The 19,502-nt window shown below is 41.8% G+C and overlaps 1 protein-coding gene across 1 annotated transcript in view; it reads left to right on the forward strand.

The window, feature by feature from the left end:
* Positions 1-19,502, forward strand: part of ADAMTSL1 (ADAMTS like 1) — a 569,359-nt gene that overhangs the window by 397,049 nt on the left and 152,808 nt on the right. Inside the window, exons 7-9 of the mRNA XM_048504173.1 lie at positions 3,917-3,991; positions 10,092-10,112; positions 13,950-14,107. Of these exons, the coding sequence (XP_048360130.1) occupies positions 3,917-3,991; positions 10,092-10,112; positions 13,950-14,107 (254 nt within the window). The remainder of the gene's footprint in view (positions 1-3,916; positions 3,992-10,091; positions 10,113-13,949; positions 14,108-19,502) is intronic.

Genomic DNA, 19,502 nt, shown 5'->3' on the forward strand with positions numbered 1-19,502 from the left:
CTTTAAGCTGCTGTGACTTTCACTGGAGGACTTTGCCCATATTTTCTTCCCATGGAGGCAAGATGCAGTTGTGTGTGTGTGATTTACATTAAGAAAATTAGTGAACTGTTTAGTCTTTGGGTTGCACCTTTCCTCAAACCAGCCTCTCATTGTAAACCCCCCCCCCCTTTCTGTTGGGTATTTAAATTGACCTAATGGGTTTACATTTCAGTGCATCTGAAGAAGTAAGCTCTAACTTTTGAAACCTTATGGTGAAATAGATTTTATTAGTCTTTAAAGTGCCACTGGACTTCTGTGAAACTTAATGTGATGCTCCACATGGTAAATGCGTTGCAAAGAATTTGCAGCTTTTTAATGGAACTGAGTATGAGGTATTAAAACAGGTGAGTCTGTTTATGAAAAACTATATATTGAATCTGTTATCTCTCCAGTTTTTCAGACTTTTCATATTGATAGATATTGTTAATGAAGTTATACTAAGAACAAGTGAGAGCCCAAGAAACGCATAGGAGGGAATCCCATCTCTCTCTCCCCCCACCCCCCCACCATCGTGACTCTAGGCCTCCTCCTCTCCCAGTCCTGTTTTCTTGCCGACTTGCCTGGCACAGTCAAGTCTCCTTCTCCTCCTCCTCATCTCACCCGTCGCCATTTTCTTGCTGGCTTACAAAGGACAGCATGGTCAGGCCTCCTCCTCCTCCTCCTCACCCCTGCGCATATGCAGATGCATACTGTGGGAAAGTGGTTGCTACTGTGGCGTTTTTAAAATCTGGAAATTTTCAGATCACTAAGCTTGGAGATAAATTGTAGATTTAATTTTAACCAGGATTTGGAAAGTGAAATTTCATTGTGTAAAATTTCTGGCCTTCCCACACTGTTGGATCAAATAAGGCTCCTATCTCTGCTTCTTTACCCTTCTCAGTAGGCATCTGATCACATATGTTCACTTCTTATCTGGTCCTTTCTAACACAAACTTACGGGCATGCACAGGATAAAAGGACAGCGTTGCTGAAATGTTCTCTTACTTTGGCTTTGTGCCAAATCTAAATGGGTTATTTTGAGTGGTTCCAAAAACCTTTGTCTTGCCAGAGATTTTCCTTTAGTAATGTTTTGACCAATTTCAAGTAAAAGTTATCCCCTCAGCAGGATTATTAACTTGTCTGTTTTGCAAATGTCATAGGATCAACAGAGGGAAAAGGTTCTTTGGTGGTACATTATTTATTTATTTATTGGCCATGATGGTTGAGAGTCAGTCAGGCTAAATAAACATTACGGGCAGGGCTGAGTCATATGGGAGTGCAGACAGCACCGTAAGTTAGCTCTTAGCAGTGACTTCAGGAATTTGGCCTCTGATAGGACATTGTAACTCTTAAGCTGACTATTGGTAAAACTGGACACTTCCAATCAAAAGAAAATGAGCGCTAACTTTCAAAGTGTGGACATTGGACCTGTTTTCACAAGTGAGTAAGGAGAAGAAAGAACAGAAGCCCCTTATGACTATGTTGAACTCACAGGAAACAAAAAAGTTCACATAGAAAGCTTTCTGTTGCTTGCACTTTGCATGACCTGTGGGTAAACACAGACTTTCTATTTTCAGCAGGCCCATTCCATTAACTTTTATTAACATATTTTTGTGTTTGAAAGTCTGTAAAAGTTTCTGTGACCTGTTCTAATGCTTTTGAGTATTCAAAAGATACCAGTTAACAACTAAAAGAACTTTAAAACAGTTCCTCAGTTTGTAAGGTTGTGATAAGGTCTAGAGAGTATGTGGCAATGATTAAAACTGAAAGTGTTTGGATTCATAGCTGGCGTCCAGCATTTATTTATTGATCATCCTTTCTTTTAAGTGTAAAGTTGGAGAGATAAGCTTTAGAAGATTTGAACATGGCTGCAATTTGTATTTTCTGTGTCTGGAGACAGCAGCTAAAGGGTTTAAAGGGCCCAAATCAACACAAAATGGAGTTTGGTGGTAATTTAAAATAGGAAAGATGAAAATGTGTTTTTTTCTGGTTATTTCAGATTAAGCAACTAAGAGCCCATGATGGTGGGATGGCCTCACTGCTCCTAAGAGGGTGGCATGGTGAGGCAAAAAACAAAACAAAAAAAGCCCTCCATTGGGCTCTAAGGACCTACATCATTCAAAATGGTGGCGTAAGTCCAAGCCCCCTGTGCCGGCATTCTAGCATAATACCAGTACAGTAAACCTTTATTAGGCATAAATAGTTCTATATATAGTATGTTCACCAGCATAATATCACCATGAAGTTTAAGGTCCTTTTGAAGGCACTGTTTAAAATGGTCTAATATTTTAACACTGAAGCTTTCAGGGTATTGTACTGGGGGGCAGATGGGCCAGAACACCATTGCTATGCCCCCCATCTGCCCCCCAGTACAATACCCTAAAAGCTTCAGTGTTAAAATGTTAGACCATTTTAAACAGTGCCTTCAAAAGGATGTTAAACTTCATGGTCTGAATACAGGATGAAGCTCACACTGTTGTCTGGGTCAGTGGTTGACTTACTTCAAAGGCAAAATGAAATAGGGGCATGCAACTTTGCCGCTTTCGGTTGGCTGGCCTTGTATAGCATCTGAATTTGTGTAAATGCACAGAAGTCTGGTCTGATTTTCTGCCTCAATTTTCAGCAGAACCCCAACATTCCATGCTACTGTTTATCTGTGTGAAGTGTCCCACAGACTCAAGATTCTCTAGGGTACAATATGATGCATTAGATTAGAACATTTATTTTATACTATCTTACCTCCACTTGCTCCTTCTTTACTTGCCTTGTTCAGTCAACAGTTTGGCCTCAACTGTTAGCTCTACCACCCATCTGCCTCTAGGACCTGGGGTCACCCCTTTCCATTTCCTTCTGTTTCCATCCTCTCTACTACCAGCTATTATTGAACTTCTGCAATAAAAACTTGAATGACTGATTCATTGAATCATAGTTGCTCAGCCAGTTGCACACAATGAGTTTTACAGAAAGACTATACAATCATTGCTTTTTAGCCTACCTAGCCCTTTTCAACTGATATGATTCTGGTGCACCTACTGCATGCATTAGGAGACCATGTAGTTTGTGGTCATTATTTTGTCTGAATCTGGCAATGTCTCTATATTCCAGCTTCAGTGTGCACAAACACATACCCAGAAAAATCAAAGTTTCTGGTTATGCCTACTGATGCCAGAATATACTCACCTTATTTGATTGAGACAAAAGACCTATGCAGATGTGAACCGCAAATGCCTTGCGTGAATTAGACAACATTTGGATTTTACATGTCAGTGCAGCTTCCATTCACATTAATCAAAACTTTGATTTTGCATGACTGTGAATGGAAGCTTTACCTGCATAGTAAATCCAATTCACATCAGGGAATAAAACTGCATTCCAGATACCTTGCAGAGACCCATGTGCACACAGCTGGTGAGGTTCCAGTTCATAGGAACAGAACATTTGCAGAAGGTTAAAATGGCAATCACATGTACTTCAACAATCACATATCGAATGTATTTTGTATGCTTGATAAGAATGCTGGAAGCACAATGACTGAAAGAGATCTCCATAAGAGCCGTTTCTGCTGCTGCTACTATTGATCTGGAATTACAATATGTATTTATTTTATAACTTAATATAGTCAAATGTAATAGAAAACCTGTGTCAGTAATGCAGCACACAATGAAATACATTGTGAGATGGCACAAAGCATGATTTGTCACATCATTATTAGTCTTTTTCCCCCCAGGGTTCACTGGGTTTCAGTATTTTTCTTGTCAGCCTGTCAAAAACTTTGATTGCAACTTTCCCATGAAGAATTGTTTTCACTGCTTGTTTGTAAATTGGGAGCTTCCTTTACTTTTGTTGACCATGTGTAATTTTTGTCTCCTCTTCTCCCCAACCCACCCTGCACTTCCAGTGGAAGACACTGTGGTTGCAATTCCCTATGGAAGTCGGCATGTTCGCCTGGTGCTGAAAGGACCTGGGCATTTATGTAAGTTTACAAAAAACAACAATCACTTGGGCAATCTTGTTGATGAAACGGGGGGGTCCCTGGTTGGGAAGCCCAAGCTGCGGTCCTGCAGTTCGCTCAAGGTTGGGGGGAGTGATGGGATGGCGGTCCAATCTTCCCAAAATGTCCTCTCCCCCCGGGGGGCATCCTCGTCCGAGGAGTACTCACTGGAAGACGAAGGGGACCGGCTCCTGGATGAGCAGTGGCGGGACCCCTTTTTACCCTTCCTATGGTGGTGATCCCGGCTGGACACCCTCTCTTCCTTGGTAGCTGAGGAGCTGGAAAAATCTTCTTCCGTGCCCTGTGAAAAGACCTCTTCCCCCTGATCCCCAGCTGACTGAGGCGAGCCCACCAATGAAGCAGCAAAAGAGGCAGCGGCCCCACTGGTAGAAGAGCTCTGTGCCATTCTCGCGAATGTGTTAGCTAGGTCACCAAAAATCTGTGCACTCAACTCAGAGATCCTTGGTTGGTTCACCAGGGTGGAGAGCGCCACTGGCCTCTTTACCGGCTGCCCCTTATTTGGTGTTTTGGAATATGGCCCCGGAACCCTTGCAGCTCTGGGAGCCGCCCTGGAAGAGCTCGTGGGCCGGGCAACTCTAGGAGTATACGGGGTTGCCCGCACTGCCTTGGCCCTGCCCCTGGCTGGGGCCCTTTGGGGTTCTGGGCTGTCCCTGGCCGGTGGCCTCCCTTCATTAGCCCTGTGCGACCTACTAAATAAAGGGGGCTCCCCACGAGCGACGGGAGGAGGGGCTGCCACTCTATCGCTGGTGCCCACCCTGTCACCTAGGCTAGCTTCAAGATCACCTTCGAGAACTAAGCAGAAAACAAACTGGCCAATTACCCACAGCTGGCTCTGCCACACCCTTGCCCTGCTCTGGCGCAGAACTCACACTGGAAACGCTCTCACTTTCCACAGGGAAAGCAAGACGCGCAGGCGAAGCAAGAGAAAGCACACCTGGACAAGAAATCTTGTCCCTCTCCCAGTGCACTGCAGGGAGGAAGCATGTTGGGATTTTTTGCCCTGATGTGGTCCAGCTGCCAGCACGCAGTAGCTGCCCAGTGGGTGATCGGCCACTGATTAATGTCTTGGATTCAGTAGCTTAGGTGCAGGAATAATTGGTTGAGTCACTTCAAAGAAGTAAAGTCATCTAATAGTAATACAATTAAAATATTAAGCTCTAAATTACTTCCCTGATAGCGGTAAAATTATATCAGTTCAACCTGTAAAATTAGTAGGAAGAGTAAAATATAAACAGGAATGTGGGAGGCACACAGTTTGAATACATAACAAGAGGTGCTTGCTGATATTAAACTTAGTGGTCCAATTTGGTTGGTGGTAAGTGGTTGGGAGTTTGGCAAGATAACACCACAACAATGGATGGCCTCAACTAAAAGCCCAGTGGAACATCTCTGTCTTTCACGCCCTGTGGAATTGAGTAAGATCCAGCAGGGCCCTGGTGTCAGCCGACAGAGAGTTCCACCAGGCTGAAGCCAGGACTGAAAAGCCCTGGCTCTGGTTGAGGCCAACCTAATGTCTTCAGGGCTGGGGGCTGCCTGCAGATTTTTATTGGATGAACGAAGTAACTTCCATGGACAATGTGGCAAAATGTGGTCCTAAAAATATAGGGATCCCAGACCACTCAAGGCCTTGAAAGTCAAAACTGACACCTTGAACACAACTTAGCAATTAAGCTTATGTAAGATGGGAGTAATATGCTGCCTCACTAAAGCTCCAGTAATGAGCCGGGCTGCTGCATGTTGAACCTGCTTTAACTTATAGATCAGTCTCAGGGGTCGGCCTTACACACAGACATATAAGCATTCAGGAAGTTCTGGTATGCGGTTAAGCTTCCTTCCTGCCTTGCTTGCCCATGAAGTTCCCAGTGCAATATACCCACATTACCAAGGGGCCTGGAACGGTAACAACTTTCTTCCAGTTTTCCGTGTTGGTCTTCTTTTCCCAAAGGAATTGAGCAAAAAAACCCCAACAACTTTAGAGTTCTTGTTCTAAATAAAAATACTGCTGTTTTAAAGATTGTGGATTTTGAACAACTTTTGCAGAATATTTAAAAATCAAATATTAGGGTTCAGCCATGTAGTAGAGATATGTGGTTTGCTGCCATTTTTAAGGTAAAGCAACAACAAAGAACACAGCCACATAATACTTCTATGATTTGTGGATGGTTTGGACCAGGGGTCTGCAACCTGCGGCTCTCCAGATGTTCATAGACTACAAATCCCATCAGCCCCTGCCACCATTAATTGGCCATGCTGGCAGGGGCTTATGGGAATTATAGTCCATGAACATCTGGAGAGCTGCATGTTGCAGATCCCTGGTTTAGACCAGTAGTGGGATTCAAATAATTTAACAACTGGTTGTTTACAAGCACCATTTTAACAACCGGTTCTGCTGAAGTGGTGCGAACCTGCTGAATCCCACCACTGGTTTAGACCCTGCTGTATTGGAGAGGGTCTTATGAGACTCAGTTTATGCTCTGTGGTTTGTATTTAAGGACAGCAATAGGTACAGGGTCATTTTTAAAGTCTGTTTAGATTTCTAGCTGCAAATAATGACCAGCAAATTCCATAATTTAATCTAGCAAAGGAGAGGGAGAGGATTTTTTTTAAATAAAGGAAAGTCTTGAGGATTAAATGGTTTTCTCTTGGCTATCTTGTCTGTGGTTCTTCTTTCTGTCGCTGTGAATGGCTTTGCCGCCCTCCCTTCTCTTTTTACATTTCCCATTTCTCAAGCAAGTGTTATCTGTTTGCAGCTCTGTTTTCAATAAGATTAGATTGTAAAGTGGCCAAGGCAGAGAGACATCATAGAGCTGTGTGTGTGTGTGTACATGAAAGAAGTAAATACCTTCTTTTATGTTAGAATAGGAACTTGTTTAGATGAGACAGCTTATATATGACTTTAACCATGGGGATACGGATGAAAGGATTTCTCTGATTCAGTTCCTTTATTGTTTTGAAAGTCAGCTCTGTGCTGCATTCCGACCCTTGTTAATTCTGGATTTACTAGGAATATTTCTAAATTAATTCTGGAATTAGCACATAAGCCTTGTCTCAATTCTCATGTTCCCCAGCACCTCAGTGTCTTTTTTTGCTGTTAGGTAACAAACACTGCAGAAAAGCAATCATGTATGTGGTTGCAACAGATTCTTTTTGGGAAGAATTCCACTGATGTGCACATGTGTGTGTTGTACATGCCATCAGGTTGCTTTCAACTTATGCCAATCCTATGAGTTAATGTCCTATCATAAACAGCCTTGCTCATGTCTTGCAAACAGGGGACCATGGCTTCCTTTATAGAATGATCCATCTCATGTTGGGTCTTCCTCTTTTCCTGCTGCCTTCAACTTTTCCTAGTATTACTGTCTTTTCCAGTCAGCCTTGTCTTCTCATGTAAACAAAGTGTGATAGCCTCAATGAAGCCATTTTAGTTTCTAGGGAGAGTTCAGTCTTGATTTTATCTAGAACCCTCCTATTTGTCTTTTTGGCAGTTGTCTTTTTGGCAGACTCCATGGTATCAACACAACTCTCTTCCAACACCACATTTCAGCTGAATAGATTTTCTTGCTGTCAGCTTCCTCCATTATCTGACTTTCACATACATACATAGTAGCAGAAAATACCACAGTATGAATCACTCTGAACTTCGTCTCCAACATTACTTCTTTACTTTTAAGGATCTTTGTTCATTAATTCACGGCTGCCCTTTCCAGTCTCTTCTGGTGCCTTTGTAACCTACTTATCTTTGGCCACATCAATCTCCATTGGAGACCTAGGAAATAATGTATGACAGCACATGTGGCTTAACAAACAAATATGAAATTGCTTGAACAAATTAACAAACCTTTAATCTTTACACAACTTTCTATCATTTAAAGATAAATAATAGTGAACATATAGTGAGTATATATACACAGCACAACTCAATTGTACAAAATCTTCAGTGCTTTTTAAAGAAAAAACACTCAGAACAGTTGCCACCACTAACAATGTCCAATAATGAAAGAATAGTAAGAAAGTCCAAACTATTAATAAAGCAGGGCTTCTTTCTCTCATCTGGCCTTCTGCATCTGATGTAGCTGCTGCAGGTCTTTTCTCAATTTGGGCCTGTAAAAAAATAAGCAATTCTTTCAATTGAACTGTAGGCCGTATTTCTACTGCAGGCCAGATCAACTGAGGAGGGTTACATAATTAACAATTAACATAATTAACAACAGCTAATACACCCTTCCATTACATTGAGGACATTCTAATATATTTTTCTTTCTTATTGGGCCCAACACATACAGTGGAACCTCGGTTTTCACTGCCTTCGGTTTTCATCAATTTCGGTTTTCATCTATTTTTTCAGTGACAGATTTGTCTCGGTTTTCATCTATTTGCCTTGGTTTTCATCGATTTGCAGTAAGGTGCAGCGGTTTGTGGAGAAAAATCAACCAGACAAAGCTATCGCAGGCTGTGTCTGCAACTTGTTTAATGACAATGTCTTGCCCCATTTCAGACAAATCTTAAAGAGGCATCAGAAACAGACCTCTTTGGACAGCTTTCTGGTGCGACATTGGTCCACTGGCTCTGAAGCTGGTCCTAGTGTTATTGTTTGTTACTGTTTTCAGCATTAAACACTATGTTTATCCACCAAAAAATGTGTTTTTGGTATGTTTTTTGGAGGTCCTAGAACTGATTGATTGGATTTACATTGATTCCTATGGAAAAGTTTGCCTTAGTTTTCATCGGTTTTGGTTTTCATCGATTCCTTTTGGACGGATTACCAACGAAAACCGAGGTTCCACTGTACCTGTAAAAAAATAAGCAATTCTCTCAATTGAGCTGTAGGCCTTACTTCTACCGCAGGCCAGATCAACTGAAGAGGGTGGAGCTCTTGCAGTTGGTATTAAGCAAGCAAGCTTACCAACTGCACATGCTCAGTGAGCTCCTATCCCCAAGGCCCTAAGATCCAAACAAAACAAAAAGACTAAAATGGCATAGGTTACACCTTCATGTCAGTATTCCTTTGTGTTGATGACAGAATCAAGGAATAGAATTTCCAGTTCATTGTCATCCTTAAAAGTTGTATAATTCCTCAGCAGTCATTGTTTTTATCTTCTTGATATTCAGCTGTCATCCTAGGTTGGCCTTTGATCTTTTAACTTTCATGTCAAGTCTTCATGTTTCTGTGGTATTATCTGGATATCTAAAATTGTTAATGTTTCTTGCACCAGTTTTCATGCCACTTTAATTTACATCTAACCCAGGTTTCCTTATGATATGGATTAAACTGAAAATGAAATAAAATACACCCTTGTCTGACTTCTTTGCCCAGTTGGAACCATTATTTTTCCCCATGTTATCTTCTAACAGTAGCCCCTTGTCCAGAATGCATTCAGAACAAGCAGATATTGCAGCACACCCATTTCCTTTAAAACTAGTTAATAAAATCTATTTAAGGTTATCAGCCTGGCTTGGCAACCAGCAGGAGACATGGGGGAGGGGGATATAAGCAACTACATGATGTCACTTCTGGGAAGACTGGGAGGTGATATCATGTCTCTCTAAGAATTGCCAGAAACTCTATGGTAAAACCATGGAGTTTTTGGCAATTCCTAGAGAGGTTTTCAGTTATTCCTAGAGCGGTTTTCTATTATTTTACCAGCAGGGCTGTTGATGAGGGAAGGAGACTGGAGGGACAAAATTCCCAGCACCTAATTCAGCTGAAGGGCCCCCAAAGTCAGCATCATTTTGCAGTGACAGGATGTATTTACTTTTTTTCTATTGCAGCTCTGCACTTTAGCCACTAGAGGTACAGGGAAAGCAGAGCATGGTAAATAGGAATTGTTTGACATTGCTGGCTGGGCCTTTCTGCAGTGTAAGAAGCTGGGGGAAATCGTTGTTTATTAGATCTTGCTAAACCCATCAGCCAAACCAGCACATGAGCATGGCAAGACCAGCCAGAACAAGCTACAGCCCTTGTCAGGATTCAGCCTTCTAAAAAGGTTATTATCTCTCACAGTCTATAGTTACTCTGTTCCTTTAGTTTCACCTAACTCCATAATTTTGTCTGTGCATCCAGATGTCGCAAAAGAGCAGCCCAGTAAGTATGTGATAAAACATAATTTTAAAAATCTTGTCTTTTCCATAATTTCTTTGTTTTCCACACTTTTCCTTTATTTTGTTTTATTCCTTTCATGATCTTCTATTCCTCTATCTCTTCTTGTCCTTCCCTTATTTTTTAGTTGTGAACTCAACCATCCTGGTTGTCAACATACAACATGTTTAATAGTAGTATAACAGCAAACCAGTGCTAATATTATGAACAGAAGGAAGAAATTAATATTTCCCCATAATCTTTCAAAGTAGTAAAAGGAACCCTCCCCTCTTTACGAGTGTAATAATAGAATGTTGATCTACTTTAGTAATAATAAATAAGGAATAGAAGTTAGAATTTAGCTTATCTTCCATTGCAAATAGCTTGGAAGGGATGTCTGGAGACAACCTGCACTTCGATTTTCTAATTCCTTTTGTTTTAGCCCTGGAACTCCCACAATCATCCTGAAGCTGGTAGCTAATTTTGCCAGTTTTGTTTAGTTTTATTTTCTGAGTCATGTTTACCACTAATGGACGTACATATAGACACGCAGGTACTTCTGTTACAGACGCATAGTAATAACAGCTATGCAATTTGTTTTGTTATGATAATTGATTTAGCTCAGGGTCATATATGAGGGAGGAGGTGTAGATGGAATCTCTGTCTGGGCCCATGGTGACTCTTATCAATCGGGTTTACCATAAAGCATTTGTTATGAGGCCTTGATATGACATGAATGTGACTTGGTTTGGCTGGGCTGGGGAAGTGGAGTGTCCACCTTGGCTGGTGAGCCTGCAGTACATTCATCAGGCCAGACCAGTTCTGGGGAAGGTTGTTGGCACTTGTGAGGGAGATGGCTGCTTCAGCTGGCAAGCCCACAGTGGGATTACCAACCCAGAATGGCATTTGGGGATTGCTCTCCAGGCCAGATTGGGAGCAGGGTATGCCTTAGCTGGTTTGTGGGCCTGATAAGCCCTCCCAAGGGGCTAAATCAGGCCCCTGGGCTGCATGTTTGACATCCCTGCAGTAGAGTTTCCCACAGTTCCTAGAGAGACATGACATCGTTTCTAGGTTTTTTCCTATAAGTGATGTCATACCATCATTGACAGCATTTTTTCCCCTGCCAGCCACTGTGGTGGCATATGGAGGGCATATGGCAATCCTTGATACCAGTATCACAAAGAAGGGGAAAATACAGAAAGCATCAGAAAGCTGCAGTGAATTGTGCACACATATAACATGGTACAAAATTTGGGAATACTAAGCAAAACATAATTCCCAATGCCTTGGTTCTAGTTTATGAATAAGACCTAGTAAATTTTAATATCAAAACCTAGATGGGGAGAATTTCAAGATTTTCATCAATAATTTTTATTGTGAAAGTAACATTTGGGTGAGCCCAAGGTGTAGGCTGATTGACACAGTGGCTGTATGTCTACTTGCTCCATTAGAAAGAGTGCCATTTTTCAGGCAAATTGTGAAGCCCCCATGCAGGGAAGAAATAAGAACTATTTCTAATATGGCTTCTATAAAGGGGGTATACTAACTTGGATTTATATGACCCTAAATATTGTACATTGTGTCCCTTCCCATGGATTGGGGAGGGGGGCATTGAAATATGATTTCCAAGATCCAGGAGAGCCCTTGGGAAGAAATTGATTGCATTCATAAAATTCTGATACTAAAAGCAAAGTAAATTGAATAGTGTATGTTAAGAACTGGATGTCAGTAAGTCTGTAGATTTTGAGTCACTGACTATTTCTCTAACAAGAGACATTTCCTGAGCTGCTCTTCTCTTCCCACCATGTTACTGAGCTATGTTCTGTCCAGGAAGCAGAGCATGGGCTAGGAAGGGCATCATCAATGAAAATATCAGCTACATAAGACAGATAAACATTCTCAGAAATAAAAGCAGGTCTTTTCACAGTCTTTTTTGGATCTTCTAGGCCAGGGATCCACAAGCTACTGTTTATCTGCCAGCAAGCTATCAGTAGCTCACAATCCATTGCAGACACCTGGTTTAGATATTGGTGCAGGTTTCTGTATTTGCATTTTATACTGCTGCATAAAGTTAGCATATCAAAGGATTCCATGAGTGCCTGAGCAATAATTCTCCCTTTGACTCAAATGGAAGTGTGGTGTTGCAGATGTCTCAGTAACAGGGTGCTGAAGCAGGGTCTTCTTGTAAAAGCCTTCTTATGCTGTAGCAGAGCTGCAGGTCCCACAGAGTAGTGACACAGAAGCAAAATCTTATCTGCATTATGGCCAAGTTTGCACAAGTTGCACTCTGAAAATATAAATGCCATAAACCTAGAATGACTCCTAGATAATGACAGGTAAAAAAAAAGTTCTCCTGGAAATAAACCGATTGCTGCCTAACATTAAATCACAGTTTTGCAATGTGTTTGCAATTAATGTGTTCCCCTGGCAAATGCTCACAGGCCAGTTTGAATTATGAGAAGATACTGAAAGAAACAGTCTAATAAGCCTAACAGATTGATGCCGAAGGGAGGTTTCATTGAGTAGGTCATGTTATTACGTTGCATCCATAATTTGTCAGCTTCATATCTCCCAGCATTTAAAAATGTAGTCTTTTGAAAAACCTCAGTTATGGTGCCAAATATTTGGTTTCCTGTTCTATGTTCATGTGTGCTCCTATATCTGTTTTCTTCCCACTTTTCCTTTCCAGTGTTATCTCTTTCTCTCCCACTCTCCACTCCCATCAATTTTTACAAAACGAGAAGGGGCTAAAACTCACCCTAAGTCAAAAAGAATGGTGATATTCATCAACAGATAATTTATTGGTATCATTATAAGTCTGTGATTGTGTGTGTGTGTGTGTGCATGTGTGTACGTGTGTGCCCTGATTTAAATGTGATGCTAATGATGCACAACCATTTGCCCTTGCAAATTTGTGTGAACCTAGAAATTATTTTAAACTTAAATGCTATTTGTGCAAAGCAACTGTGCATTAAGGATATAAAACATTAAACATTTATATGCTAAGAATGTGTTTACATGAATGATTTATAATACTTGGAAAACGGGCCGAGGGTGACACATGTATTCTGGGATCCTCTGTTCCTGAGGAATGTGTATTTTCCAATGCTAACCATGCTGCTCATTGTTTGTGCACAAATCTAAGACTACAGCATGTTGGCATTTGATTTTCCTAACAAAAAACAGAAGCAGGCCTTATAACTGAGACTTTCACATGGTGGGTTTTTGTTATAGTCCCTCCATTGGTTGTCATTATCCTTCTCACACTGGACTTATTTTTTGAAACATATCAATATAGGTTTGTAGCATTATTGTCACAATCCCTTAGTTCCCAGTTTTCTTTAAAAAAAACCAAGGAGAAAACATGCTTGAAGGACTTTGTACGTTGTCAGGCACTCAGAGAATCTGCCCCCAACCTGCTGGGCAACCTGCACAGAATGACAGGGGGGTGGATTCTCCCTGACAGTGGACGGCTCTGCATTTAAAGTGAACAGTTGGAAGGGAGGGGAATAATGCATATCCTGCCTGTTGTGTTCACACGGGAGCGCCTCCAACCCAGGATTGTGCAAAAGGATCACTGGTTTAGCGATTTTCGAAACTCTCAGGTTGAGGGGAATAAAACGGGCCCAACTTGCTTTGGAAGCGGGACTTGTGGTAAGTCCCCTCCCCGCAAATAGTTCACATAATGTTCTTCATCCATTATATTTGGCCTGTGCAGAATCCACCCAAGTAAATTCCTCTGAAATCAATTATACAATCCCAAAGGATGTTAACATTCCCCGTGTTGTTGTTATTTTATTCTATGAGTAATGGAAACAATTAAATTTTGTTTGTATTTGGCAGATTTAGAAACCAAGACTTTGCAAGGTGTGAAAAGCGAAAACAGCCTCAGCTCCCCAGGCTCCTTTCTTGTGGAAAATTCTAGCGTTGACTTCCAGAAGTTTCCAGACAAGGAGATACTGAGGATGTCAGGCCCTCTCACTGCAGACTTCACTGTCAAGGTGAGGAACTTGGATCAACAGATACTTCTCTTTTGAAATAACATGACACGATAGTTTGCAAGGAGCAAGGATTGTAGGTCTTTCTGTGCCTATATTTTTCTTCTTCTTGGGACTCTGAAGAGAAAGCATGTATCTGGGTCACAGAGATGGATTTACCATTAGTTCCCCATGTCCTTTAATCCCGCACCCAAAAAATCATTGTTGATATACAAGTGGTTACATACTTTTCCTGAAAATATTTAGTTGCAGATTCCAGAGCAGACTATTGCAGGCTCCCAGTATGTTATTGCATAATAAACAAGGAAGATGGATAGAGTGTGACTGAATCTTTTAGGGAAGAATTGATTTATGAAATGTAGGATTTAGCACATGTGGAAAAGGTAGCTCAGTTATAGGATTTCAGCATAAATAAAGATGGACAGTAAAATGAAACAAGGAAGTTAGGTAGAAGCAAAATGTTGCATACCACTGCATGTGCGCCAGTGCAGGTCCTTTAAATGTACAGACTAAGAACAAAGACCTGAGATCCTTAAGGTGAATGATCTGACTCTGGTCAAGAAGTCATGGTGTCATTTGGAAGTTCTGCTTTGTGTGCATGCAGTAAGAATCAAGTTGTTTCCTCCCATTAAATCTTTCCTATTCTTCCAGGTAATATAAAACACATTGCTGGAAGCCATGAGCATATTTTGGAAGCAAAAAAACCCCAAACCAGTACAGATAAATATGAGCATTTGGGAGTTACAATAAAATCTACCCTTTTTCGTGGTTGGTCAAGAGGACCCGAAGGATTTCAGCTGTAAAGCTGTAAAAATTGCATCATGTCCAGGACACCATAAATTTTTCTTCATGGAACCTGTAGCCATGGGGCATTTGATTTAAGGTGATGCTGGTGACCTTGTGGCAGATGGAAATCCGAATAGATATATTGTAAAATGGGATAATTGATCAGATTGAACTGAAGCAAATGTAATAGAATAATGTCTTGGGCCTCCCTTACCTTGATAGTGCTCCTAATCTGCTCCAGATGCAGCAGCAAAAAGTGTCCAGCTGAAGGGATTCCAAAGGAAAGCTGGTTCAAGTGATATCGGCACTACAAAGCTATATACACAAAAGTCAATCAACAGGATCATGTTGCACACAGATTAAAACCTCTAACAGTGCAACCAATCAAAGTCTACAAGTTGACTTGCTTAGAAAACTGCAACTCATTAGAACTGTAGTATGAATCTGGGCTTTATGAATAATAATGTACTTATTAAACTACAGTTTATCAAACTGTAGATTATGGCCCAATCCTAAGAGACGGGGAGATGGGAAAGCAAAGAAGATCAGTATGTGTTTAGCTTTGGCTCATGCAGAATAATGCACTTTCAAACTGCTTTCAGTGCTCTTTGAAGCTGTGCGGAATAGCAAAATCCACTTGCAAACAGTTGTGAAAGTGGTTTGGAAACGCATTATTTTGCGTGTGCTTTTTCTTCAAGTTTTCCTGCTCCTACCCACCTTCCCCCATTCATACCACAGCAGTTCCTCCCATTCTTCAGGCCACCATTTCAGAATGATCAAAAGGACTCTTTTTTTAAATGCACAGTGAAACTGACAAGACATTGACATGGTCTATTAAACTAGACCAGGGGTAGGGAACCTGCGGCTCTCCAGATGTTCAGGAACTACAATTCCCATCAGCCCCTACCAGCATGGCCAATTGGCCATGCTGACAGAGGCTGATGGGAATTGTAGTTCCTGAACATCTGGAGAGCCGCAGGTTCCCTACCCCTGTGCTAGACTAAAGATGGCGGGCGGGGGGGGGGAGAGATAGCAAGCAGCCTATCAAAATGGAGGTTGCACAGAAACAACAAGAAAGCAATGGGCAGGCAACATGGCGGCTCGGCTCAGCTAGGGACACTTTGCAGGTGGGGAACCCGTCCCTTAAGTGAGATTATGCAGCCATATTTCCCTCATCCCGGGTTTTTCAAAAAACACTAACATGTTGATCTTTTTTCAAAAATCCCACATTGAACCCGCTTCCGTGGGAATAGCACAGGTGCCCAGTGCTTTATTTTTCCTGATCCACTGCCGGTTCTCCCCACCTCATGTCATGTCAGTTTCATTTCTGCTAAGCCACTGACTGGCGTGGTGGCCCACCCTTTCCAAAACATTCTCCAAGCATGTTTTCTGTCATGGCAGCAACCAAGTGCCATTTCACCCAAGTGTGCACAGCAGTGGAATCACAACAATCTTTACACGTTCTCTGGCAGATGCACATCTTTGGTCAAATGTTATTTTGTATATCACGGGGGGCAAATGTCTCATGGTTTTTTGCACACCCTGGAATATGGATGGGACATAGTTCTCTGCCCAATATTGGTCAAAAGTTTTTACTTTGTACAGCACAACGTACTTGCAGTGTTGCTCACTGCACCGGCTCCTTTCCAAATCTAGAGAAAAGGAGGAGTGTCCTGCTTGGTTTCCCCATGGTTGCTGTGGATCCACCAATCAGAAACATTGTCTTTAAGGGGGAACAGCTAATCAGAATGCAACACACCAAGGATGTTTGCTCATGCCCAGCTGCAACTGCATTATAAAAACAAAAAAAGCCAGGTTCATGAGAAAGAAATCAGAATATTTCCTTCTGATCTTAACTCAATTCCTTACAGAAATAGGCACCCATGCAAAGGGAGGAACTGGGATAAAATAGACCCAAATTCTAAAATACTGAATGTAACTCTCTATTATTAAGGGGAAAGGTGCCAACAATTTCTGTCCATGTGGCCTGCAAAAGAATGGAGAGGAGTGACTTAAATGGGGCAAGAACATACTGCTCAACCATTGATGTGGATGTTACATTTTTGCTACAAGTACTCTGCAGTCACAATCACAGTGAGAGCAGCACAGAGAATCATTGCCATATGGAGAGCCAGAGTGGCATACAGGTTAAGAGCAGGTGCACTGCAGAGGCATAGCTCCAAGGGGGAGGGGGCACAACCCACTGAGGGTGCGTCTCTGGGGCCTGATGGGGGCATTCCGGGCCCGGTGGGGGCGATCTGGGGTGGGGTGAGGGCACTGGTATACCGGGCGCTTTTCCCCTTGCTACGCCTCTGGTGGACTGTAATATGGAGAACTGGGTTTGATTCCCCACTCCTCCACAAGAGCAGTGGAGCATATGGTAAACCAGATTTGTTTCCCCACTCCTACAGTCCTGCTGGGTGACCTTGGGCTAGTCACAGTTCTTCAAAACTCTCTCAGTCCCACCTTCCTCTTATGGGGAGAGGAAGGGAAAGGAGTTTGTAGGCCACCTTGAGTCTCCTTGTAGAAGAGAAAGGTGAAGTATAAATCCAAACTCTTCTTCTTCTTCTCTTCTGGATGCAGCCTTCACTTTTCAGTCACTGTGGTTTAGATTAAGTACAGTGATCAATGGGAGTGATCAGTCGAGATTCCTGTGTGTAGTTACTGCTCCAACTTGCAGAGCATTTGATTTGCTACATGCAATAAGGGAAGACTTTCTTTCTGTCTCAATTACTCCTCAACAAAATGCACAGATGTTCTGAGGGCTACATACAATCTGCTATTACTCAGTAATCCAAAAGAGAAAGCAATCATCCTCTACCTTTCCTGTACTTAGAAACTGCTTCACTCGAAAACAAATGTTCTGAAAGCCAAATAATAATGCTTGCTCTTTCCTAGCTCTTGCCCAAGAAAGCAAACATAGCTCTATGGAACTGTTTCAAGTCAGAAAAAGGACACAAGAGTTCATGCCTATCTAAATTGGTTCCCTGGAGCCTATTGTTTAATCCTGGGATCTCTATAAGTATAGAAAGAAATGTAAGGAACTGCTGTGTTCTGTTTCCTGTGGTCTTGGATGTATTGTATTCTTATTCAAGTGTCCTTATTCAAGACCAAACAGAACTAAGTAAAAATAGTTTTCTATTAGGGGGAGCACTTGGAATCCTGAAATGCTCTTGGAATCTTTATCCGATTGACTATGGATATTTTCATTTCAGGAAGTCAAATGTGCAAAATTAGTATAATCCTGTCTATGCCAACATTGCATGACCACCAGCTGAGATTTTGCTGATCAAAACATAGGAGAAATTATCAAAATGATCAGAGGAATGAAGAGCTTTGTACAAAAATGCCAAAATGGGTAGTACTGAAGCGACACAGTTTTGAATGCAGTAGTTTCCTATTTGATTCATCTTAGGATAGGACACTTAGGATATTTCTGTGCTGCCTTGTCAGAATCCTGCTTGAGGCAGCTTACAATTCAAACCACATTACAATATTAAAAACAAGCCATGGGATTTAAGAAGCATAAAAACTATCCATAAAACAGAAGCAGACTGTTAAAAAGCTGATAAGATATAACCCCTAAAATATGTGTTTTAGCCTAGCACCTATAAGAAAATAAAGTAGGTGCCAGTCAAACCACTAGAGGGAAGGCATTTGAAAGGCAAAGTGCTATCACAGAAAATGATCCCTTTCTAGTTGCCACACTCCTCACTTCTGCTTCCATGAGCCTCCACCATTGCTTCTTCTCTTCACCGACCTCTGAGGCGCAGAGGTGGTGGAGCTTTGGGCAATCCTTTAAGGCTTCAGCCGAAACCAGACAGCCTTTTTGTACTGCTGGGTTGCAAGAATCTTGCAGTTCCCTGTGAAGGAGCCAGCAGCAATTAGATTGTCCGGGGGAAGAACCCTTTGTCCTTGTCCTTGCACACTCTGCTGGGTGACATGGGATTGACCACAATGGCAATGTTTGTCATGTAGCTTCTTGTTAGGCTGGCAGAAGCTGGGTGACCCTCTGTGGCTGCCACCAACTCCAGGTGTCCTCCTTTCACTGCACTACAGGATGCTGTGGGTCCTAGTGAGGGTGCTGAGCAGACAGTTCAGGTGTGACCTGACCAGAAAGGTAGGATGGGGTAGGTGGGCAGGCTAGGGAAAGCAGACTTTCAGTGACCCTCTGTGATATCCTCTCTCTTTCCTTCTGGATAAAATGATATAATAGGTGCCAGCTAATGTTTAATCCCTTACTTCATTCCCATATGGTTGCTGCCACCAGGAATATAAATTCCAAAACCCCTTCATCATTTTCTGTCTGGTAATGTATATAAGCTTTTAAGGCAATGTGGAAGGACTATGTGGTCCTAAAAAAATTGGGAGGTGGGATTCCAGGTTTCTTCAAAAAAATTAAAATTTTATTGATGACTGTTATACAAATTCTGTGTTTCTCTGTTTAGTTCAGCACTGTCTTCTTATATCTGTCTAAGTTCAATACTTTTTCTAAACTCTCAGTCACCCTGACTCTCTCAAATTTCTATTCTCTCAGACAGAGCTTTGACACTTTCTCTGACCCACTCTGTCACACACCATTCTCTCTCTGACTTATTCTGTCACACATTGT

This window comes from Sphaerodactylus townsendi, linkage group LG07 (genome assembly GCF_021028975.2).
Source record: "Sphaerodactylus townsendi isolate TG3544 linkage group LG07, MPM_Stown_v2.3, whole genome shotgun sequence".
Classification (NCBI taxonomy): Eukaryota; Metazoa; Chordata; class Lepidosauria; order Squamata; family Sphaerodactylidae; genus Sphaerodactylus; species Sphaerodactylus townsendi.